The sequence below is a fragment of the Peromyscus maniculatus genome, chromosome 1, assembly GCF_049852395.1.
Source record: "Peromyscus maniculatus bairdii isolate BWxNUB_F1_BW_parent chromosome 1, HU_Pman_BW_mat_3.1, whole genome shotgun sequence".
NCBI classification, from domain to species: domain Eukaryota; kingdom Metazoa; phylum Chordata; class Mammalia; order Rodentia; family Cricetidae; genus Peromyscus; species Peromyscus maniculatus.
Window position 1 is genome coordinate 181,636,244 of NC_134852.1, and position 25,379 is coordinate 181,661,622.

Below are 25,379 nucleotides of genomic sequence, written 5' to 3' on the forward strand. Positions count from 1 at the left end.
GGGCAATGGTGGTCCTTTAATCCCAGCACTCAGGAGGCAGAGGCAGGCAGGTCTCTGAGTTTGAGGTCAGCCTGGGCTACAGAATGAGTTCCAGGACAGCCGGGGCTACTCAGAGAAACTCAGTCTCAAAAGAAGAAGAAAAAGAAAGAAATTCCACAAAAGCTTTGAAAGTGAAACAGTTGAGGAACCATGTGTATAGTTATAGAACAAAAGACACAAGAGAGAAAAACAGAAAATAGGTTAGTATGAGATTCATTATCTAACATAACAGGAGTTCAAGAAAAAGCATATAGGATATCATAAACCCCATTAACATTTTAAGGAAACAAAGTGTGACCATCACAGACCTACACAAAGATTGAACAGGTCAAGTGCCCAGTACAGTGATGTAGGTTCACATGCTTATGGAAAGCCTATTATTTTGAAAGTTTAGAACCTACTTTTTTTAAAAAAAGAAGAAAAGTAAAGACTTTGATATTGATGGGGGAGGGACAGATACAAACCTGCAAATAAAAGTGCCACTGAGAGTGAGAAGTAATTTGCTCAGTGTTAGAACACTTACCTAGCATGCATAAGGCCCCCACACTCTATTCCAAACACACACTTATACAGACACACGCACATGCAAGCAAGTATGCATGTTTAAATAACATTGCATCCTGGAAGAGGAGTTACTTTTTTCAATGTTGTAGCCATTGATAAATTCATGTATTCCAGTAATTAACCTCCAACTAATGCTCATTCAAGCAACCATAACTAAACTTCGAGTTGGGTATGGATCAGAGCAGAAAGGGACTTGTGAGGAGGATGAAGGTTTTCAGTGGTGGGGAAGGTGTGCAAACTAAAATATACTGGTGATTAAATCTGAGTTACCAATAATGCATCAGTGTTTCATTAAGGAAAGAAAGAAATAAAAATCACTTCCCCTTGGAGTCATTTAACTAAGAGCGAGTCCAGACTTGAATCCTCCACTTCTTATTCCCTCTGTCTGTTATATGAGTCTGAATCTGTGCCTGCCTGAGGGCTGTCTTGTGACTGTTTTGAATCTCTTTGTCCCTATGTTTGTGTGTATCTGTCCCAGTGTGTGTCTGACTGTTGTATGAGCTGTGTGTATGAATGTGGTATCTGTCTGTGAGTGGTGTTACTGTCCCTAGTAAGGGACTTTGCTCTGTATTATTGAACAGCATAGAAAACATCACATGAAGAAGGAATGAGATACTTGACAGAAATCTTAAACAGAGTTTTACAAAGCATTAAGTTGCTGGCTCCATCTGGTCCCTACAAACCAGTTAACACATCATTGTTTATCAATCAGTAACCATAAATGGTTGCTTTCAACCTTTATGGTAAGTTTTAGAAAGTTGCTTTGAACTTCTCTATCTGTGGCTTTCAGCAAAGATATACCTGCATTATCTCGGTCAAGGGCATGGGGCAGTACATAAGATTGTAGCTATGCAATAGCTTAGGTTATAAAAGTTGACTGCATGGGAAATCCAAGACAAGTAAGGTTGATTGTTCAGTTGTTCTCTTAAAGGCAAATTAAACAAACAGGCCGAGTACACAATAGGCTAAAAGTCTTAAGTCTTACATGATTTCAAGATATGTTATTAACTTTGGCTGTGAGGTCCAGTAAAAGTTCCAGTCTCTTAGAATGTAAGAGACACTTTTAGAATATTGCATCACTATAAGAATGGGCATGAAAAGGGGTAATGGGTTAAAATGACCAGATTTTAGTATATACACATATGAAATTGTCAAAAACAAAAAAATTACAAAAAAAAAAGATGTAGTAACATACAATTGTAATAGCATTTTGAGAGGTGGAGGCAAGAGAATCACAGATTTGATGAAGCTGGCCTGGGTTACATAGTGAGACGTCCAACGCGCACACTGTAGGTGGAGACACAAAGCCTTTAAGATACAGAGGGAAATATATTGCTTTGAGCATGTGTAAGGGATTTTTTTCTTGCATACAAGAGAAAAATATGCTGAAAACCTGTACACTTATCCCCTGCACTCAGGTTATCAGCAGCACCCTTTTCACAGAGTGAGTGCCGAACACCGACCATTCTTTCAGATGTCTCCATTTTAACTCGGAGCTTTCTTCAAGGTTGACTTATTCTTAGCAGAACCTTCAGAGACTACTTTGGTTTTTCCTTTTTCATAAGTCTTACAACACTATTGAATTTTAAGCATTACTTTGAAAAAATGCGTGATTACCACCTTAAATGTGACTATGGTAAATTAGTCATTTTCTTTTTAGAGACTGCCACATTAGCCAAGCATACTAGCTGAATACAAACCTGAATGGATAAACATCAACTAGCTTAGCTTGTCAGACATAGAAAGAATCAAATATTCCTGGTCACTGCAATAGCAAGATGACAGTAAGCCGCCATCAAGCTCATATGTGGGAAAAAAAAACACACACACACACACACAATTAAAAAGGAAGCAAAGCGGGTTTCTGAGCAGCAAAGTAATTTTCACAAAAGCCAGAAACCTTAAAAGCTATTGGGCCTCGTTGAACTCTTTGTATATAACTGTGGTAGTATTAACAAATTGAGTGGCAGGATTGTAGATGATTGAAAAGAGAAGTGATGTTAGCAGGCCAGTTGTTGACAAGATTGATAGCTGCCACAAGATAGTTTTATGTCAACTTGACATAAGATAGTCATTTCATAAGGGAGACTCAGTTGAGACAGTGCTTCCATAAGACTAGCAGCCTATAGACAAGCCTATATATAGAGCATTTTCTTGCTTAGTGATTGATGTGGAAGAGTTCTTACATGTAGGAAAATTTCTTATATACAGCCCATAAGAAAGTAGGCTGAGTAAGACATGAGCAAGCTAATAAGCAGTGTTCCTCCATGGCCTCTGCTTCAGTTCTTGCTTCCAGGTTCCTGCCTTGAGTTCCTTCCCTCACTTTCTTCAATGATGGACTATGATACAGAAATGTAAGCAAAATAAACCCTTTCTTCCTCAAGTTACCATTGGTCATTATGGTGATACTTTATTTGTGCTGAAATGTGATTTTATTTGTATGTTAATAAATAAAGTTGCCTGGGGATCAGAGGTAAAAGCAAGCCATTTAGCAGAAGTCCAGTGGTGGTGGCCCACGCCCTTAATCCAATCACATGGCAGGCAGAGTCTCTGTGTGGTCAAGGACACAGCCAAGCGGTGACCTGAACCTTTAATCCTAGTACCAACCATAGAGACCTGGAGGTCTGTATAGACAGGCAGTGATGAGGAAATCATGTGGCTGGGCTTAGAGCCAATGAGAGGGCAGAACAGGAAAGCAATAAAAAGACGTCAGACACTCACTCGACGGCAGTGAGTGGCAAGCTAAGGTGGTCTGGGCTCCTCACTAGTGCTCGATCTCTGGGCTTTTAGCTCTGCATTTATTTGGCTCTGGGTTTCTTACTTAATAAGACTGTTTTCGAGACAGTTCTATAGTCTTTATGAGCTGTGTGCTCAGTTTCTTGGCATTGATCTAGCAATATTTTTATGTAGCCATTAATTACCATGGATTTAAATATATATATATATATGTATATATATATACATATATACACACACACACTATTTTGTTATTTATTGCCAAGTTATTTATGAAATATCTAATTACATCCCTGAATCTGACATTAATTCTGATAAATCCCCAGAGAATAGGAATCACAGATAGGGTGTGTAATAATGTAAAATGAATGAACAGTTTGGACCATACACTGCTGTATGTTGTAGCTGGAGTTTTTTCCAGTCCTGCCTGGCCCACAGTCAGGACAAATCTCTCTCACCCGCCAGTCCTGCAGCTGCTTAGATCCAACCGAGTAAACACACAGAGACTTACATTGTTTACAAATTGTATGGCTGTGGCAGGCTTCTTGTTATCTACTTCTTCTGTCTTTAACCCATTTTTATAAATCTATACCTTGCCACATGGCTTGTGGCTTACCAGTATCATACTTGTTGGTACTCATGGCAGTGGCTGGCAGCGTCTCCTGACTCAGCCTCCCTGTTCCCAGAATTCTCCTCTCTCTTTGTCCTGCCTATACTTCCTGCCTAGCTACTGGCCAATCAGCACTTTATTTGTTAACCAATCAGAACAACACATTCACAGCATAGAGAACATCCCACAGCAGTATGTGGAATGATACAGTGTATCCGAGGTTTCCCAGCTAGGGAAGCTCTCTTAGTCATTTTAAACAAAATGTTTGTTGGTTCTCTTGAGGGTTCACCATAATTTCCCCTTCCCTCCATCCCGCCTCCTCTGATTTTTTCCCTCAGTCCCCTAACACAAGTTACATTAGTCAAGCTTACTTGTATCTAGTTTGTATATAAATGTATCTACTGTGGTAGAATTCAAGTTTGATTTTCATTTGTCAATCTTTAGGATGAACACCTGGTTTGTAAGTTTGGTTATGTTTGTTTACTTGAATGTATATTAGGTACAGAGTAGGAACAAATTTAGTATCTTTGTCTCAACCTTGTGCTTTTTTTTCTCTTAGAGGAAGTCCACAAATGAAGGGGATACCTCATTTTAAGGAAGAACATTGTGCCCCAGCTCTAAATTTAGAAATGAAGAAAATATTGGATTTGCAAGCACCCATCATGAGGTACAGTATGTTGGTTAAGATTGGCCCTTTTTGACCACAAGAGTCTATGTTGGTTAATCACATGACCAACAAAAAATTGTTTTTGTGTCGAAATTTATATATTAAGCGTTTATTGTATGATATAACATACTAAAAAAGATTCTGATAGAATCATACATGTTGAGGAAAAGATGAGCTGTCCCTTTCTACAGCCTCCATACATTTCTTGGAAGTGCATGTACACTTGAAAGAACATTAAGCTTTTGAATTCCAGTGTGAATAAAGGCTGTATGACAACCAGTGAGAAATACTAAAATACCGAAAATCTATTAGTACCCAATGATTTTTTCAACTGATTTTTACAATTTAACTTTATTTTCTTAATTGTTCATGATTGACCTTTTAGTTGTTACTTAAGACAATTGCATATTGTGTCCTCGGCATTGTGACTAATATAAAGACTATACAGCTGTGAAAACAGTGAGGCTCATCCCCCAGATAAACTGTTGAGTAAAAAGCAAGATATGTATAGTAATAAGAATATCTGGCCAGGCAGTGGTGGCGCACGCCTTTAATCCCAGCACTCAGCAGGCAGAGGCAAGCGGATCTTTGTGAGTTCAAGGCCAGCCTGGACTACAGAGCGAAATTCAGGAAAGGCGCAAAGCTACACAGAGAAACCCTGTCTCGAAAAACAAACAAACAAAAAAGAATATCTGGTTTTAAAGGGTATTACAAGTGTGTTGTTCTAGAAGAACACATAAGAAACTAATGGACAGGGCTGGAGCTGGAAAGATGGCTCAGCTGTTAAAGGCTAGGCTCACAACCAAGAAACTAATGGACAGATTTGGGGAAGAGATTTTTTTTTTAACTAGGTATCTTTTAAAAATATTGAGGCATGGGGACAGCAAGATAGCTCTGTTGGTTTAAAAAAAGAAGTGCTTGCTTCTGAGCCTAATGACCTAAGTTACCTCCCAAGTACTCACATGGTGAAAGTAGAGAATTGATTCCCAAAGTTGTCCTCTGGCCTCCAAACACACACCATGGCATGCCCAAGCATCTCCCCACCAACCACTAGGTAAATAAATAATGTGAAACAATTTTAAAAAATAAAAAGACTGAACATATAACTATAAAATGAATCTATTGGACTATATAAATGTAATTTCTATTTTTTAAAAGACCTTTCTGATTTATAGTTCTGACAAAGGGCTTCTTGCCTTGTTTCTTTTGTTAAAATATCACTGGAATAAACTGTTCGAGATCGGCCTGCAAGTGGTGAACTGTTGTCGTTGCCCTGTTTAGTCTGTCGTCTTCTTCTTTAATCCTCCCATGGAAAAGAATGTCTTTGTGATTTGCTTAAATGTGATTTGCTTAAACTAAACAATTTAGTTTAGCTTATTCACTGTGTTGATCAAAGATTGCTGATCATTTCAGATTTTATTTACTCAGGATGGAAACCTTTTCAAGAATATAACTTGAGATGACTCAGTGGGTAAGAACGCTTGCTGCATAAACATGAGACCTAAGTTCAAATACTCAGCACCCACATAAAAATATGCATAGTCATGTACAAGGCTGTAGCTCGATTGCTGTGATGGACAGACAGGAGAATTGCTAGGGATTGCTGGCTGCTAGCCTAGCTCCAATTCAGTTGAAGACACTTTCTCAAGGAAGTAAGGTGTAGGGTGATAGAGTGGTTACACAACTTGGCCTACACACACACACACACACACACACACACACACACACGCACGCACACACACACACACACACACACGTAAAATTTTTATAGACTATTACTTGATGCAGAAGGAATTTTAAATATATGTGGGTACCAAACTAGGTAGAACAATCCAACTTGGTTTTATGCCTCCACCTGGTGGTCAAGCCATGTAACACATGGAAATAGGAAAAAGCTTTTCAAAAAGAATTTCTGGGACTGTAAGTGTAGCTCAGTAGTAGAGCCTGTTTTCACCATGCTCAAAGCCCAGTGTCAAGTTCTAGCACCACCAAAGGGAAGGGAGGAATTGCTTCCAACTGTATGACTGTGCCGGATAGTTTATGTCAACTGACACAAACTACAGTATCTGAGAGGAGGGAGCCTTAATTAAGAAAATGCCTCCATAAGATAGAGCTGCAGGCAGTAGAGTATTTTCTTAATTAGTGATTGATGGGAGAAGGAAGGCCCAGCTCATTGTGGATGGGGCCACATTTCTGGTGATCCTTGGTTCTATAAGAAAGCAGGCTAGCCGGGCGTGGTGGCGCACGCCTTTAATCTCAGCACTTGGGAGGCAGAGGCAGGCGGATCTCTGTGAGTTCGAGGCCAGCCTGGACTACCAAGTGAGCTCCAGGAAAGGCGCAAAGCTACGCAGAGAAACCCTGTCTCGAAAAAAACCAAAAAAAAAAAAAAAAAAGGAAAGCAGGCTAAACAATCCATAGGGAGCAAACCAGTAGTAAGCAACACCCCTCCGTGGCCTCTGAGTCAGCTCCTGCCTTCAAGTTCCTGCCCTGTTTGAGTTCCTGTCCTGACTTCCTTCAGTGATGAACTGTGATAAGTAACATAAGCCAAATAAACCCTTTCCTCCCCAACTTTTTGGTCATAGTGTTTCTTCACAGCAATAGAAACCCTAACCAAGACAGTGACTTTCACCTCTGTAAGAGTAGATTCTGAAACTTTAGGTAGTTGGGAGTTTCAGATTTCTCTCAAACTAACAAAAAATTACATATTAAACAAAACTATTAGCTGGTCTAATATAAACTTCCTGGAAATTCCCTATAGATTTGTGAAATGAGAGAGAAGACACTGAAAGATTATATAATCAACTATTTTCTACTATCACAATCAACGTAATCAATTAAAATTGGGGATACTGGTTATAATATTGCTTATAGGAGCAAAAGTACTGTTATCTTTTATTTTTGATTAAATAAAAAAGTAAAGATTAATACTAAACATCCATCTGTTATTGCTTGAATACAAAGAATGTTTAAAAGATTAAAAATTTATAAGTTTTAATAATTGCTTAATCAGAAACACTATACTACTTCAAGTTATGTGACAGCATGTGATGACATGCATCATATTCCTTACTAACTTATTAATCATTTAGAACTCGATATCCTAAATTGAAAAATACCTATGCTTGAAAAAATGAATAATCTGTGGAGCCAATGGTGCATTAGTCTCATTCAGAACATACCTGCAGTGAGTTCGTGTGTTTTTTATATGTACTTACAACTAAGGATGATATTCAGAATATTTTAAGAACCAGTATAGCATGAAAAGACCTAATTTGTTGAGCATGATATTTGTTCTAAAAATTAAATGACAATTGGGGGGGTTAAGACAAGGCCCATTTTTAAACTTTTTGGAGAAATATTCATTACTTTATCAACTGACATTAGCTATTGTTTAACAAGTTTGTTTACTTTTAATTGAAAAGGGTGAATGGTATATCTTACATTTTCATGTAGTAGGTGTTTGTGGGGGGGGGAGAGGGGGGGAAGATTGAGATTGATTAACATCTAGTGCTTTCCCAGTTGCTCTCCATATTATTTTGAGATGGGGGTCACTCACTGAACCTAGAGCTCAACCATTTGCTTAGACTGGCTGGTCAGCAGACTTCAGAGATCCACCTAGATCTACTTCCCAACACTCCCAGCACTAGGATTACACATGTATGCCGCCGCCACACCTGGACATTTTAAGTGGGTAGTAGGAATCTCAACTCAGATCTTATGCTTGTGTCCCAGAACAGAATCTGGCCTTCGCGGGGAGAGAGCATTGCAGAGAGTGAGGGACAGGCCAGCAGCCACATGACCCTGGCTTTCCCCGCGCTGCTCTCCCACTCTCCCAGACCTGCAAGGAGGCAAGCGTTACCAACTGGGCTGTCTTCTCAGCCCTCACATAGTCTTCGTCATGTATAACACAATTATTTTACGTCATTATCTGCTAATCCAACATTGGGGTTGCATAACAGTATTTATATTGATGAACTTTTTTCCCTCTGGTTCACATTTTGCGATCTCTGTATCTGGTCATTTTTGTTGCAGCTTTGTTTATTGTAATGTAGAGATTATAAGCTCTATTAATTTTCAGGTATATTGTCACTACATGTGGCTACTGTTATCAGATTGTACAGGTAAAGAATTTCTATTTTTGAGAACTTTATTAGACAATGCCAGAGGATTGTTTGTTCATGTACATTCTGTGGTTTCAGTTTGTCATCCTTTGGTTAGTTACATCTATTTTTCCTCTTTAGTGGCATCAATCACATCATGCTGACTCCTTAGTCTTCTTTAATTTGTTGCCTCATTTCAATTTTTTAATATAGATTAAAATTATAAAGTTATAGACAGGTAGTGTTCTATAAGGATTCAATGATCTGCTTTGCTAAAGCATTTAGCTAAAGCTAAAAATTTTGTCATTTTTGTTTTGTTTTTATTATTTTGTTTTAGGTGACAGTCTCACTGTGTAATTCCTGACTATCCTGGGAACTTACACAGTGTAGACCAGGCTAGCTTCAAACTTAAAAGTTTTAAGTTTTCTTACCTTACAGATGTTTGGCCTTGCTTGCAGAAGCTTACTCACTGTCTGCCTGCCTGCCCTCCCTCTCTCCCTCCCTCCCAACTACCCCCCTTTTAATGTCTTCTTTCTTTCTTTCTGAAACAGAGTCTTACTGTGCAACCCTGGCTGGCCTGGAAATCACTTTGTAGACCAGGCTAGCTTTGAACCCACAAAGATCCACCTGCCTCTGCCTCCTGAGTGCTACAAATAAAGGTGTGTGCTACCATACCTGGCTTGCAGAAGCAATTTTTGAAAGCAGTTATATTTATACTCATTGCCTCCCCAGTATGCTTTCTTAAGTTAATTGACGTAAGTTGCTTGCTTACCCCCAGTTTACAGTCTGTGCTGGAAGACCTCCTTGTGGCGACTTCTGATGGACTTCTTCATCTTATTCATTGGGAAGGGATGACAAATGGAAGGAAAGCCATCAATCTTTCTACAGTACCATTTTCAGTAGATCTTCAGTCATCTAGAGGTACTTATACTTTCCATATGAGCTGGAACCCATTTAATATATGACATATGGTTTATTACCCAAATATATGAAGTAGTAGTGGATTATAACCCACTCTGTTTCCGTATTTTTCATTAGTAGGTTCATTCCTTGGCTTTGCAGATGTGCACATTAAAGATATGGAATACTGTGCCACACTTGATGGGTTTGCTGTGGTGTTTAATGATGGTAAAGTTGGATTTATTACACCAGTATCCAGTAGATTTACTGCAGAGGTATGGATTGTGTATTCTGAATTATTTTATTTTGCATATATTAATTTTGCTTTGTTATCAAATCCTGTGTTCTCTTAGTTTGCATATTTTTTATTCAAATTATAAGACAGTTACAGTGTTATTAACTTTATCCTGTGGGAAATTACTATTTGCTTCAATCTTCTCCATCCCCAAAACAAAATCTTTCCATCTTTCTGTAGATGTAACCAATCGTCTTATTAAAATAAGAAACACAGAGCCAAGGTAAAAGAGAAAAGCCGAGAGGTCAGAGCTCAGAGATAAAATCCTACCTCCTGCAGTGCTCCTAGCTTCCCCGAGAGAGGGAGGTACTTCCTGTGTCCCTGTTTAAATAATCTTTCTGTTCTGCCTTCTCATTGGTTGTAAACCCAACCACATGACTGCCTCATCACTGCCTGTAAGTACCGCCCTCCAGGTCTTAAAGGCGTATGTCTCCAATACTGGCTGTATCCCTGAACACACAGAAATCTCCCTAGCTCTTCTAACCACCACGCTCTTACTATGGCTCTAATAGCTCTGACCCCAGGGCAACTTTATTTATTAACATAAAATTAAAATAACATTTCAGTACAAATAAAATATCACCACATTTCCCCTTTTCTATTTTAATAAAAAGAAAAAAGGCAAAAGGTTATAACTAACAAAAGAAAAACTATATACAAAAGTACAATAACTATATACAATATATACAAGTAACAAATACCTAAACGATGTCTAGTCCATTTGTATTTGACAAATCAGAGAAAATAATTCCCTTATCTATCCTATTTTAGTAAGTCCAAAATGTATCTAATTTACTTTTTATCTTAATTAATCTTTAACTATAACTAACTAATCTTTAACTCCCTCAGAGACCCAAGAAGGAAATAATATTAGCTAACAAAAATAAAAACAGGAAGTGCACAAAAGCAACTTTCAAAAATTTTGTGAGTTGACAGAAACAGCCAGCTGCCTGGACAGTCACCTGAGGTTTCTCCACAGTGTTGGGGCATCATCTTTAGCCTATAGGCTTATGGTATCTGACAGACTCATTTGTGAAGTAGGTTGTACACAAGGTCAACAGTTCAACCTCCATTTGGGTGAGAGCAGTCCATGTACCAGAAACACCTGAATTCCACTAGTGTCATGTCATGATTCAGGATTTTAAATTCTGGAAATTGTTGATGGTTTTTGAATTCAGCTGTCCATTCTTCTTGGCTGTGTATATATGGCTTCATCTCAGCATCCTCTTCTTCTCCACATCCCTCTATTAAATGCCAGTCTACTATTGAGAGGCGTGAGCTTTCAGTTGCTGTTCCATTGCACAACAGAAGCCATCGGCCCACTGCCTGTTCAGCTGCCTTCGAAGAAAAGGGCACTGTACCTTTTCTGGATTGTGAAGGCCACTTCAGGGATGGTGCCATGTTGTCCTGGCCTCAGAAGATGCCTTTTTATAAAGCCATAACCACACTTGTTTTGGCAGGAATCAGTAGTCCTTTGTTTCGTGTTCTGTCTGTCCATTTTGTCCTGTTGATTTGAGGATACTTTGTTGTCCAGTGGCTAACTTTTGCCACAATGAAAGTTAACTCCATATGCAGTTTCTTCAATGCCCATATTTTCTCTGAAGTAGATTAGTACTGCCAGGAGCCGACATGTCTCAAAAAAAGAAAAATTTCTAAGTTATTAAAACATTTTAAAGGCCATATTCTGTAGATCTCTGAAGGGTTTGAAGATGACCTGTCTAAAATATATCTGCTCAATTTTTAAAACATATCTAATATGACTACAATTTCTATTGTAATGTCTAACTACTTTCATTTCTTTATATCCTAATAGTTGGTAATAATGTAAAGTATTTAAAACTAGTAATTGTCTTTTTCTTTTCTTTTCTTTCTTTCTTTTTTTCTTTTTTTTTTTTTAAAAACAAGAACCTTAAATCTAATCTCCTTTGCTTAGCCTTTTTCCTAACCCTTGACAACTTGTAACCAAGCCCCCTAAACAATGAAAATTATCCCAGACCCAAAACCCATTAAAAGAACCAAAAAACCACCCGCCCCACACCACTTCTTTGGCAATGTGGGTGTCATATTCTTAAAATTGCTTCCTGCTGGGTATGGGCGAAGTTATCTTTATCCTGAAAGAAAAATTTAGGTTAATTGTCAAATTCTAGGAAAGGTAACTATATTCTTCATCATTATTATCCAGTCTGTGTATAAAGCCAAAGTTCAGGGTTTATCTCAAGTCCTTATTCAAGTAGTCTTTGAGACTGGATCATCTCAGCTAGTCATCTCAAAATTGCTCTGAGCACCTTGTAGTTCAAAGCTGATCTGTAGATGATGTTTGTCAGTTCAGTGATATTATTATTGTCCACGTGGAATTGTTGTTGTTGTGTTTGTTGTTGTGGGGCCCCATCTTCTTTCCGGAGACTTCAGTTGATGTTAGGCCTGGCCGTGATTTCCTGCAGAAAACTGATAAGAGACTCGAACACAAAGACACATATATGCAGCTAATTGAAGCCTTCTTTCTAGAATTAGTTAGTACTCTATATGACCATTCATATCTTAACAAAGTTTAAAATGTATATGTATATATTAATCTTGTAAATTTTGATATAAAATTTATACTTTAAGAAAAGTTTAAAGAATCAGAATAGAATCGAAGAGTTGAGATTAGTAATAGAATAGTCCCTTAATTAATTTGGCTTTTGTCCTGTCCCATAGCAGAAAATGGCTCTTTCTGGCATGATACAGGGAGTTTGTATTTTCATTTTAACAACATGCTTGAGTTTAAAGAAGGAGAGAGCCATTCTCCAACTCCAAAGTCAGCTTTAAATTTTAATTGAACTGGGACTATTAGAAAACCAATAGTGTTAAATCTTTAGAGAAAAGCAGAAACAAACATTTAAGAAGACATAAAATTTTTTTAGATTATATATACCCATATGCCGTTTCAATTTGTTTTCTGGGATAGATGATTTGTCCCTTTTCTTCAGTTGTCTCATTTGTCTTGTGTTCTTCAGATTCCTTAACCTTCATCCTCCTAAAAGACAAAAAACAAAAACCTTTCCCCAAGACTAATTTTGGGGATGTTCCTTTTTGGCAAGTTATTATCTGATTAAATGAAAAGGCATGTGTTACAGGTACAAGTTAGTTTAAATTGGATGTTCATGCTGATTGATGAACTATCACCTCCTCTAATTAAGAGGTTTTTCTTGTTCAAATCGAACCTTTATCAATTTTGATGGTATCCACAGCTTATCTTCTCCTGTAGAAACAAAAGCAAAACCTCGTCCCCAACGTAATACATACCCTGGTTTCCATTCTGAGGTCAGCACATCCTTAAAGTATATAGGCTGATTTAATTCTGTAGTTTTTTCTATTACCCAATGTCTCTCTGCAGCTGTTGTTCCTTTCTCATTGGCATTCAGAAAATTCAAAGTTAATAGAGCATTATGCAGTCTATTTCTGGGGGTTTTTGTTACTCCTTTCTGTTTATTTAGCATATCCTTTAGAGTTCTGTTTGATCTTTCTATAACTGCTTGACCTGTAGGATTATGTGGTATACCTGTAATATGCTTTATTTTGTAATAATCAAAAAACTGTTTCATTTTAACAGAGACATATGATGGAGCATTGTCAGTTTTGATTTGTGCAGGTATACCCATGATGGCCATAACTTCTAGCAAATGAGTGATTACAGAATCAGCTTTTTCAGAACTCAAAGCAGTTGCCCATTGAAATCCTGAATAAGTATCGATAGTGTGGTGTACATATTTCAGTTTTCCAAATTCTGCAAAGTGAAACACGTCCATCTGCCAGATTTCATTCCTCTGAGTACCCTTTGGGTTACATCCTGCTGGTAATGGTGTTTGATTATAGAAGGAACAAGTAGGACATTTCTTTACTATTTCTTTGGCTTGTTGCCAGGTTATGGGAAAATCCTTTTTTAAACCTTTACTATTGACATGATGTTTTTTATGAAATTCTGAGGCCTCCAGCACATTTCCTATCAATAATTTATCAATCTCATCATTGCCTTGTGCTAGAGGGCCTGGCAGACCAGTATGAGATCGGATGTGAGTTATATATAAAGGATGACTCCTTTTCCTGATTGTATCTTGTAATTGAATAAATAGTGAAGTTAATTCTGAAGCATCAGGGATAAATTCTGCAGTCTCAATATGTAATACCACTCTTTCAGCATACTGAGAGTCAGTTACTATGTTGAGAGGTTCTGAAAAATCCATTAATACCAACAGAATAGCATACAATTCTGATTTTTGCACTGAATTATAAGGACTTTGTACCACTTTACTTAAATTTTCTGATTTGTAACCTGCCTTTCCTTGTTTGTTGGCATCTGTATAAAATGTACGAACTCCAGATATGGGTTTTTGCCGTACAATTCGAGGCAAGATCCAATCAGCTCTCTTTATAAAATCAATTCTGTTGCTTTTGGGATATTTGCTGTTAATTTCTCCCAAAAAATTACTGCAAGCTCTTTGCCAAGGTTCACTTTCTGTCCATAATTTTTCAATGTCCTCCTTAGTTAAAGGTACGACAATTTCTGCTGGGTCTATTCCTGCTAATTGACGAAGTCTCAATTTTCCTTTCCAAATCAAGTCAGAGATTTTTTCCCCATAAGTTTTTAATTTTTTATTTGGTTTATTTGGTAAAAATATCCATTCCAATATAATATCTTCCCTCTGCATTAATATTCCAGTAGGGGAATGCCTAGAAGGTAAAATAACCAAAATGCAATCCAGCTTTGGATCAATACGATCCACGTGCCCTTCATGTACTTTCTTTTCTACCAAGGCCAATTCTTTCTCAGCTTCAGGTGATAATTCTCTTGGACTATTTAAGTCCTTGTCACCTTCTAAGGTTTTGAACAAATTAGTCAGTTCATCATTTTTTACCCCAACAATAGTTCGTAGATGAGAAATATCTCCAAATAATCTTTGAAAGTCATTAAGAGTCTGTAGTCTATCTCTCCGAATTTGCACCTTTTGGGGTCTAATTTTTTGTAGCTCTATTTTATATCCTAAATAATTAATAGAATCTCCTCTTTGTATTTTTTCAGGAGCAATTTGTAATCCCCAGCAAGGCAAAATTTTCTTTACTTCTTCAAACATTCTTTCTAAAGTATCTGCATTTGAGTCAGCTAGTAAAATATCATCCATATAATGATAAATTATAGATTTAGGAAATTTTTTACGTATCACTTCCAATGGCTGTTGTACAAAATATTGGCACAGAGTTGGGCTATTTAACATTCCCTGTGGGAGGACCCTCCATTGAAATCTTTTAACCGGTTGAGAATTATTATAAGTAGGCACTGTGAAAGCAAATCTTTCTCTGTCTTTTTCTTGTAAGGGTATTGAAAAGAAACAGTCTTTTAAATCAATAACTATGAGAGGCCATCCTTTTGGTAACAGAGTAGGCAAAGGAATTCCAGATTGTAGAGAGCCCATCGGCTGAATTACTTTGTTAATTGCTCTAAGGTCTGTTACCATTCTCCATTTACCAGATTTCTTTTTAATAACAAATACAGGAGAATTCCAAGGGCTGGTTGACTGTTCAATATGCTGAGCATTTACCTGTTCTTCTACCAGCTCTTCTAAAGCCTGGAGTTTCTCTGTTGTTAAAGGCCATTGCTGAACCCATACAGGCTTGTCTGTTAACCATTTTAAAGGTAGAGCTGTTGGTATTTTTGGAAGATTATCAGTTGTTGTGCCCTGTTCTTGTATAATATGGATGGCTGGTGACCACTCAAAATAATGCCTTCTAATATTTCTCTCAGAAACATGTGCTAGTTTATGATTTGTTTCTGAGATTGGAGGGATTTTAATCTGAGTATTCCATTGTTGCAACAAGTCTCGACCCCACAGGTTCATAGCTATGTTAGCGACATATGGTTTTAATTTTCCTCTCTGTCCTTCTGGACCTATACATTCCAGCCATCTTGCACTCTGTTTCACTCCAGATAATGTCCCAATTCCTAACAGTTGAACGTTTACCTCCTGAAGAGGCCAAGCTGGATGCCAAAATTCTGGTGCAATTATGGTAATGTCCGCACCTGTGTCTACCAGACCAGACAACAAAACACCATTTATTTTTATCATTAATTTTGGTCTCTGTTCATTAATAGAAGTTTGCCAAAAAATTTTCTTTATGTTTTCTCCTGAATTTTCTATTCTCTCTTTTTCATCATCCTGACCAGCATGATTTATTCCAATAGTCATTTGGTCATTTAATCGCTCAGAGCAGGGATTTCCTCTACAGCTGCAGGAAAGGTTTGAACTGGTTTTGCTATGGGGGCCTGCATGAGGCCCCTCCGGGAGTTTCCCGAAAACTGAGGCAAAGGATTACCCTGTCTGTCCTTTGTTGATCTACATTCGTTGGTCCAGTGTTTTCCCTTACCACACCTTCTGCATACTCCAGAAGGAAGGGGCCTTCTGTTGCCATTGTTCCTTGAAGAAACATTGCTTCTAGGAATGACCTGTTTACAGTCCCTTTTAAAATGTCCTTGCTGTCCACACCCAAAACATCTAACACTCCTCAAACCTTTTGAAATTACTTCTCCTACCCACGTATCATCATGCTCATCAGCTTCAACATTAATTGTTTCTCTAATCCAATCTTCCAAAGGTGCAGATCTTGCCCTTAACGGCCTGATTATTCTTTTACATGCTGCATTCGCATTCTCAAATGCCAAAGCTTCAATTATTGCCTTACTAGCTTCTGATCCTGAGACCATTCTGTTTACTGCTGAAGCCAGTCTTTCTAAAAAATCTGTGAAAGATTCTTTTGGGCCTTGCATAACCTTTGTGAATGACTCAGGTTTTTTTCCTGGTTCATCAACTCTGTCCCATGCATTCAAGGCTGCCATTCGACATAAAATTACGGTTTGAACATCATATAAACATTGTGTTTGTATTGAAGCATATTGGCCTTCTCCAATAAGCTGATCCTGACAAACTTGTATTCCTTTATCCCTCCATTGTGTTTCTACGTTTCTAGCTTCCTCCTTAAACCACGTTAGAAATTGAATTCTCTGGCTGGGTTCCAGAACAGCTTGTGCAAGGTCCCGCCAGTCCTGTGGTATAATCCTATTATATGTTGACCAAGAGTTTAACATTTGCTTTACATATGGGGAATGCATGCCATAAGATACTATTGCCTCCTTAAACCTTTTAAAATCCATCAGTTCAATTGGAGCCCAGATATTTTGTGTAGCCATTTGATCAGGCATCTGCTGTACGGTTACAGGATAAATTAAGGATGACTGTGTGAAAACAGGCTTTCTTTCTGTAACCTTATGATCCAAACTTGAACCAACTTCACTGTTAAAATTAACAGGTTTTTCTAAAGCTGTTATCCTGGCACTTAAATCGACTATCTTTTTAAATAGTAAAATGAGAATAAGCATGGTGATTAACTGCATAATTCCCATAATACTAATCTTTTCATATAGTTGTTCCATTGTCAGACTGCCTAAAATTTCAAACAAAACCCAATTTTCTTCCAATGTACACAGGAAACCCATTTTTTTTAAATGTGGAAAAAATTTGTCTTTTAAATAGTTTCCTTTATGACTTACCAAATCTGCGTAGAACAGTAGAAATCCGAGCGAATTTCAAAACAGCCACCTAGAGTCCTAGGTGTAAATCCAGAGAGAGAGAGAGAGAGAGAGAGAGAGAGAGAGAGAGAGAGAGAGAGAGACAGAGAGAGAGAGAGACAGAGAGAAAGCAAGAGAGAAAGCAAAAGCGAAAGTGAAAGTGAAAGCGAAGGGGTAGCCAGCTAAAGCTTAAAGCCAGCCACTTGTTCCCTCTTGAGCCGAGTCAAGGCTTGGCTTTACAGGCAGGGGCCCTGTTTAGCAGGGCAGGCCTGCGCTGTTTGTAGCACTGGCTTTAAGCAAGCAGCTCACAGTCCAGCCTGAGCCCAAGCAGACCTGGGCCGGGGCTAGGGAGCCGGCTGCTCCGGCTAGGGAGCCAGCCCCAAGCAGTTTTTAATGGATTCTTGTCACGTTGGGCGCCAGATGTAGATGTAACCAATCGTCTTATTAAAATAAGAAACACAGAGCCAAGGTAAAAGAGAAAAGCCGAGAGGTCAGAGCTCAGAGATAAAATCTTACCTCCTGCAGTGCTCCTAGCTTCCCCGAGAGAGGGAGGTACTTCCTGTGTCCCTGTTTAAATAATCTTTCTGTTCTGCCTTCTCATTGGTTGTAAACCCAACCACATGACTGCCTCATCACTGCCTGTAAGTACCGCCCTCCAGGTCTTAAAGGCGTATGTCTCCAATACTGGCTGTATCCCTGAACACACAGAAATCTCCCTAGCTCTTCTAACCACCACGCTCTTACTATGGCTCTAATAGCTCTGACCCCAGGGCAACTTTATTTATTAACATAAAATTAAAATAACATTTCAGTACAAATAAAATATCACCACATCTTTCCAATAAAGTTAGTTTTAGTAAGGTTACTAGCCATTGTTTATAGGATAGTCGGTATGTAAATTCTGTTTATACCAAGCTGTAAAATATGTTTTCCTTTTCTGCTGATTTTTATTTCCACTGGGAGTTAATAATTCTTTTGTTCTTTGTGTTTAATTCTGTGTGTATGTGTGTGCCTTTGCTTATGCACACATGCATGTTTATATATGTGCAGGGTGTGTGTGCTTGTACAAGCCAGAGGACAGCCTAGGCTGACATTCTCAGTCACTGTAAAGCTTGCTTTTTGAGCCAGAATCTCTCTGGTCCAGAGCTTACCAAGTAGACGAGACCAACCGGCCAGTGAGTCTTCACCTCCAGCCCTGGGATCCCAAGCACACGACAGCCAGAGCTGGCTTTTTACATGGTCTGGGGATCGAACTCAGGTCCTCACGCTCGCACAGCAAGCGCTTGACTGAGCTGTTCCCTGGCCATTAGCTTATTCTTCATATACTTACCACTTAACCCCAAACTGATTGTCGGTGCGGGAGGGTCTTCTCCATTCTTTAAACCACTAGGTGCTTATTTAATCTTCTTTAAGAAATTTCTGTTGGAGCTTTCTGGACTACTCCAGACTAGACTTCTCCAGACTGGTTGCTTTAACAAAGATATGTTTTCTGGTTTTTCATTATCATCATCATCATCATCATCATCATCTCAAGAGTCTCTTTCTTCTTTTAATTATATGCCCTTTGATAGTTATTGATTTTTGACTTTTAGGTAGTAAATGTGTAGGTTTTGCTGCCATTTGAGATCCAAACTAAAATTGAATTACTCTGTTTTGGTATTCTTTTCTTCTGCTCCTTTTCTCCCTCCCTCTTTGTAGCTCCAGTGTTTCTTATAACAGAGTTCTGAAGTCCTTTCCAGAGGATCTGTAGACCTGACCACCTAATACTCTGATATTTGAGTTCTGGAAGAGTTAAAAACTAGCAGGTTCAAGATGGAAACTTGGACTTTTCTTTGATGGTTACTGTTTCTCTCAAAGGAAAAATGTTCAGCTTTCTATTGGAGTAGAAGTTGAGTCTTTGTTATTTATTCACATCGGGAGTGTGCTCAGAGAGGATCCAAGTCTTAACTAGACTTTGAACCAACTCTACCATTCTTTTAGAGACATCCAAATTCCCAGCCCTTTTGTGTACCCAGTAGTTCGAAGTGAGCTATTTCTCAGCATTCGTTACCATTTGTGTGCTCCTCAACGTCTACAGTTGGCTAGTGTCTTTCGTTTTTTTCTTTTTCTTCACTACTTTGTGCTTCTTGGGAGAAAATACTTAGTTGATAGTCTTTGTAAGAGATTTCTTATGCAGGTGAAACCAAATGATACCTTGTTAAACTGAATCTTTCATTGAATGAGAACTATTTGAACTACAATAAGTTTAGGGGAACACTTTTTAAACTTTTAACTCTTTTTCTTGTTGTAGCAACTTCATGGAGTTTGGCCACAAGATGTTATTGATGGGACATGTGTAGCAGTAAATAATAAGTACCGACTGATGGCATTTGGTTGTGCAAGGTAAGATGTAGACTTTGACTCTGAGTTAAACTTAAGGTATCTTAACAGACTTAGGGACTTGATTATGCCTGCTGTAATTATCAGTCATTTTCATGTAAAATATAAAGAAAGGTGTTTCATTATTTTGAAGCAAAGGTAAAGAATAGATTTCAGAGCCTGAACATTTTAATTTGTAAAGTGAGATGTTTTAAACTGTAGAAAGCTGAGATACAACTAAAAAAGAATAAATAATTTAAAATCTAGGGTCTTAACCATGAATCCTTTAAGATATCAGTGTTAATATTGCCTTTACATGAGTATGTAATTTTATTTAGTGAATATTCTTAAAGCTCACATATAAAATCAATTTTTGCTGCAATTCTTGTAATGGAGAGTTTTAAAATAAAATTGAAACCTGAATACTGTGACATATGTTTATAATCCAAGCATTCAGGAGGCTGAGGCAAGAGGATCAGGAATTTGAGGATATTGATAATAGTCAGGGTTACCTAGTGAGGTCCAGACCAGTCTTAGTAAATTCCTTTAAAAGGGGGGTGGGGGAGGCTAAAAAGAAGGAAAAATTTTTATGTTCATGGATTTGATTTGGTCATATTCTATGTAGAATTTAAAAATGTATGGTTATAAGTACATTTTTCCTATGTTTCTCCTTTATCTGAACCTTATAGGTATGCAAAATTATGTTTGTCTCATAAAGCAAGTTGAAGAGAAGGGTATCTGTGTAGAACACAATATGTACTTGCTGTCCATGTTAATGCATATTGTTAAAGTTCATTCTTTCAATGTTATAGATGTGGTACTGTATGAATATACCAGTTTATTTTTCCTTCCTCATGTTGCTATGTGTTAAGGTTGTTTCCATTGTTTTTCAGTTATATACAGTGGTATAGTAAACAACATGTGTTTCCTGGAAAATGTTAGGAATTTCTAGAGTATTTAGAAAGGGAATGGCTAGACTGCAGCCTGTGCATCTGTTCAGATTGATGAGATGACTATTAATTACTCACAGAATGGTTTTCTAATTTGTACACCTTTCACTAGAGCATAGATTCCCATGATAATGCCTTTTCTATTTATTTGTCATTTTTCACTAAGTGTTGTTTTCACAGTGGTTCTGTGCAAGTTTATACGATAGATAACACTACTGGAGCCATGCTGCTGTCTCATAAATTAGAGTTAACAGCAAAACAGTATCCTGGTGAGTATTTGTAATGTCTCTCTTGATCTATGAGACGCCTCCAGTGGATGGCTGAAAGCATAGGTATACTGAACTCTGTATACTGTTTCTCCCTTACACATACAGTGAGTTTTGTTTATCAATTAGGCATAAGAAGAGATATTCTGTATATTAGTTACTTTTCTCATTGTTGTGACAAAATGCCTTACAAAAGCAGCTTAAGAATGGAAGATTTGGGGGCTGGAGAATGGCTCATCAGTTAAGAGCACTGGCTGCTCTTCCAGAGGACATGAGTTCAAATCCCAGCACCCACATGGCAGCTTACAACCGTCTGTAATTTCAGTTCCAGAAGAAAGATGCTTTCTTCTGGCTTCTACAGGCATCAGACATTCAAGTGGTCTATTACATGTAGACAAAACACCCATGCATGTAAAATATTGTGGGGAAAATGTAAAGGAAGCGTTTCTTTGGGTTTACAGTTCAAGGGGTACAGCCTGTCATGATGGGGAGAGCATGGTGACAGGAAGATGAGGCAGCACTGATTACAGTGTCTGTCGTCAGGAAGTAGAAAGATGAGTTCTGGGTTCACGCTGCTGTCCTGTTTGTAGTGAGTCCTGGCCCCGGCCTCCCGCTGATAGGACAGTGCTGGCCATCCTCAAGGAGTCTTTCTGGAAATACCCTCACACATGCCCAGAGGCGTGTTCCCACAGGATGACGTGAAGATGAGCCCTTTTATTTGATCAGCCACAGTGTGTGCATGTATTGCACTATCACTGTGTGTCCTATAAACAACACAGTTAAAATAACCAACACCTTAAAAATAAGTGAGAATAAAATAGAACAATTAGAACTAAATGGACTCTTTATCTCAAACTTTTTTTTTCTTAATTTTCGGGAGTATGTGGGTTCTTGGCTTTGTCTACTATACCCGACTTCAGCAGTAGGACCTCCAGTATCATAGTACGAGTTAATCTACGATTATATTTTATATCTTATTCCAGAAAACTCAAAGGGTTTTAAAAAAAAAAAAAAGAGGAAGACTTTTTATAGCTGGTGTCCCTTTCTCTTAGCTCAGGTTCTTCAACTCTATAGAGTCTTGGCAGCCTCCTCCCCATTAGCAAATATAGCAACTCACTCTCTCTTTTACACACACACACACACACACACACACACACACACACACACACACACACACACACGTACACACACATACACACACCAGTTTTTCAGAGTAAACCAATTTTCAATTCTATGTCACCATGCAGTTTCTAAGAAATGACTCAACAATTGTTTTTAGAAGCTCCTTGCTTAAGGTCTTCATGTGGGCTTGGCATTTCCTGGTGTGGTATGTCAATCTGTTTTTTCTGCTCGTATCATAAACTAACAGGTTTAATGCCTTTTCTGTTTTAATAGTGCATTTATTACATACTAGAGTAAAAACTCTTACAATTTTAGGTATGATAGTAAAACCAGTACATGTTGCTTTTAAGATTCCTGCTACACATCAGTTTCACATGAGAAATTTTAAGACAAGTCTTTTTTTTAAGACAAGTCTTTTTTTTTTTTGGTTTTTCGAGACAAGGTTTCTCTGTGTAGCTTTGCGCCTTTCCTGGAACTCACTTGGTAGCCCAGGCTGGCCTCGAACTCACAGAGATCCGCCTGGCTCTGCCTCCCGAGTGCTGGGATTAAAGGCGTGCGCCACCACCGCCCGGCGACAAGTCTTTTTTTAAGACAAGTCTTTTTTAAAGACAAGCATGTTAGCCCTGGCTGTCTGAAACTCTTAGCCCAGGTTGGCCTTGAGTTATAGCAGCCATCTTGCCTCAGCCTCCCAAGTGGGATTTGTTCTTAGCAAAGTCAACATACACTTTTTTTTCTTTCCTTAAGAACTTCCATCTTTTGTTATAACAGCTTTTCTTTGCTCTTTTTTGTCTATCTGAGCTGCCAGCACTCACCTTTGTGTTTTATGGCCTTAAGAAAAATGAGGGTTACTTGAATGCAAGGCTCTACTATACTGAAATAGCTTGTTTAATTGAATTTTGATTTTTTTACTTCTTGAATTTTTCCATTTAATACTCTGAGGCCACAGTTAATCTTGGGTAATTGTTAAGTATGAAAATGAAACCACAGATAGGGGGAGTACTGTGCTGGTGATGCTATCAGCTTCCTTTTTATTTCCTTTATTATTGAGGAGGGAGGGAGACACATGTCACAGCGTGCATGTTGAGGGCAGAGGGCAACTTTAGAGAGTTGGTTCTCTGTGCGACCATGGGTTATAGGAATCAAGCTCAGGTCCTTGGACTTGGCGTGACAAGCACTTTTTCCCCACCAGTGTATCTCACCAGCTCTCTTTTATTTCTTTAGCTATAAAAAGAATGGTTATGTGCCAGGCAGTGGTGGCACACACCTTTAATCCCACCACTTGGGAGGCTGAGGCAAGCAGATCTGAGTTCAAGGCCAGCCTGGTCTACAAAGTAAATTCCAGGACAGCCAGGGCAAAACAGAGAAACTCTGACTTGAACAAAAACAAACAAAAAGGTTGTTTTATAGTCTGTTTCCATTAGTCCTAGTATCCAAAGACTTTGAGTCTACCTCTGCTGTGTCTTATTTCTTAGGATTTGTTTGTCTATTTTAGGATATTTTACTGAAAGCTGGTGTTTCTTGACAGGTGTTTGTGGAAACAAACATTGTATTTCTTGCAGAGGTCACTTGAGGGATACTACACTGTTCTGCACCCTTTGTTGTATTCTCTGTATAAGTGTTTTGTTTTTTCAACCACATTAATTACATAAATTCTAAATCAGAATGAGAACTGAGTTGATATGTGACTAAGGGCTATCATGGGACTTTTGTTTCTGTTCTGTGGAATAGATAAAATATGGAAAATTTCCCTGCCTCATCTACATGGCAGTTTATCTCTTATTCTCCTTTGTACCATGGATATAGCCTTTACAATCTTGGCATTGCCAGGTTTCTTTACTAGATTTCCTGGTGTGGGTAAGCTCTGAACTTTATCCTCTGATTTCACATGCTGTGTGAGTCACCAGTAATGACAGATTCTCAGTTTGACAGATGAATTCAGAGGGAAAGTACTTTGTCCCAGTATTTTGGGACGTTCAACATCATAGTTGTTTCAGTGTGAAAAATCATATAGGTTATTACTTGATGTACTGCTAAAAATAGATATATGCTCCCAACATTCATTTTTATCATGCTCACTATGTAAAAGACTTAACTGTATTTTTCTCTAAGAAGAATGTTTCTGCACCCTTATCCCCATTTTATAGAAGCCGAGAGCTTTGAAGTTTATTACACAGTGGTAGTTATTTAAGCTAATCATGGCAAACTAGCCTTCACTTCATACAATTCACCTGCATTCTGAGGTTGTTCACATTGGATCAGGGAAACCCTCCATGAACAGGACTTACCTTAGAATTCAAGTAGTCTGTGCCATTCTACTTGTTCGGATTTGAACACAGAACTTGTAAAAAGTACTGAATATTTCTGAGCAATCTCTTTAACCCTTCTCACTATCTTTCCACAGACATTTGGAACAAAACAGGAGCTGTTAAATTGATTAGATGGTCTCCTGACAATAGTGCTGTAATAGTAACCTGGGAATATGGAGGTCTCTCTCTATGGAGTGTGTTTGGAGCCCAGCTGATTTGTACACTTGGAGGAGACTTTGCGTGAGTGAACAAAGAGAAAATCACTTAAAAAAAAAATTTTAGTAGCATATAAAACAGTAGAGCTTAATGAGTACATTTTCCTATGTACGCATCAATGCACTTCGCCCGTATTTTCCCTTCTTTTCACCAGGTAGTTCCTCTTCCTTTATGCAGTGTTATCTGTGTATTTAAATCTAGAGTGTATACATGATAGCAACATGCAGTATTGTGTCTATATCCCCCAGTCCCCACTGCCCTCTCTTAGTTCCCCATCTCTTCTTCCTTTCAGGACCACTATTCCACCCTCATAGGTCCCTCTCACTGTCACGTCCTAGATTTAGATTCTGCATATGAGAGAAAATGGGAAAAATCTTTCTGTCTGAGTTTGGTATATTTCACTTAACATGATCTCTAGTCCATCCATTCTTTCTTTATTCTTATACCAAAACATTTTGTGAAATTTAGATTTAATTTGTTGAGAATATGTTGATTCTCCAAACATTCACCCTCCTAAAACTGACAGTTGGTTCAATAAAAATGACTTACTGGTCCCAAACACTAGGGAAAATACACTTCTTTTTTTTATAGCTGAGTTAAGTATATGACCTCATGTTAAGATTTAAGGCTGACTGCTGGACTTGGTAGCACAC

The 25,379-nt window shown here is 38.2% G+C and overlaps 1 protein-coding gene across 5 annotated transcripts in view; it reads left to right on the forward strand.

Annotated features, from left to right (window-relative positions):
* Ric1 (RIC1 partner of RAB6A GEF complex) overlaps positions 1–25,379 on the forward strand; it is a 99,398-nt gene that overhangs the window by 43,363 nt on the left and 30,656 nt on the right. For 4 of the 5 annotated variants that reach the window (XM_076561986.1, XM_076561992.1, XM_076562000.1 and 1 more), the window contains 6 exons: positions 4,509–4,616; positions 9,495–9,637; positions 9,755–9,891; positions 19,799–19,890; positions 20,997–21,085; positions 24,606–24,750. In XM_076561986.1, coding sequence (XP_076418101.1) covers positions 4,509–4,616; positions 9,495–9,637; positions 9,755–9,891; positions 19,799–19,890; positions 20,997–21,085; positions 24,606–24,750 — 714 coding nt within the window. The remainder of the gene's footprint in view (positions 1–4,508; positions 4,617–9,494; positions 9,638–9,754; positions 9,892–19,798; positions 19,891–20,996; positions 21,086–24,605; positions 24,751–25,379) is intronic. The other variant, XM_076561996.1, reaches the window with a different exon arrangement.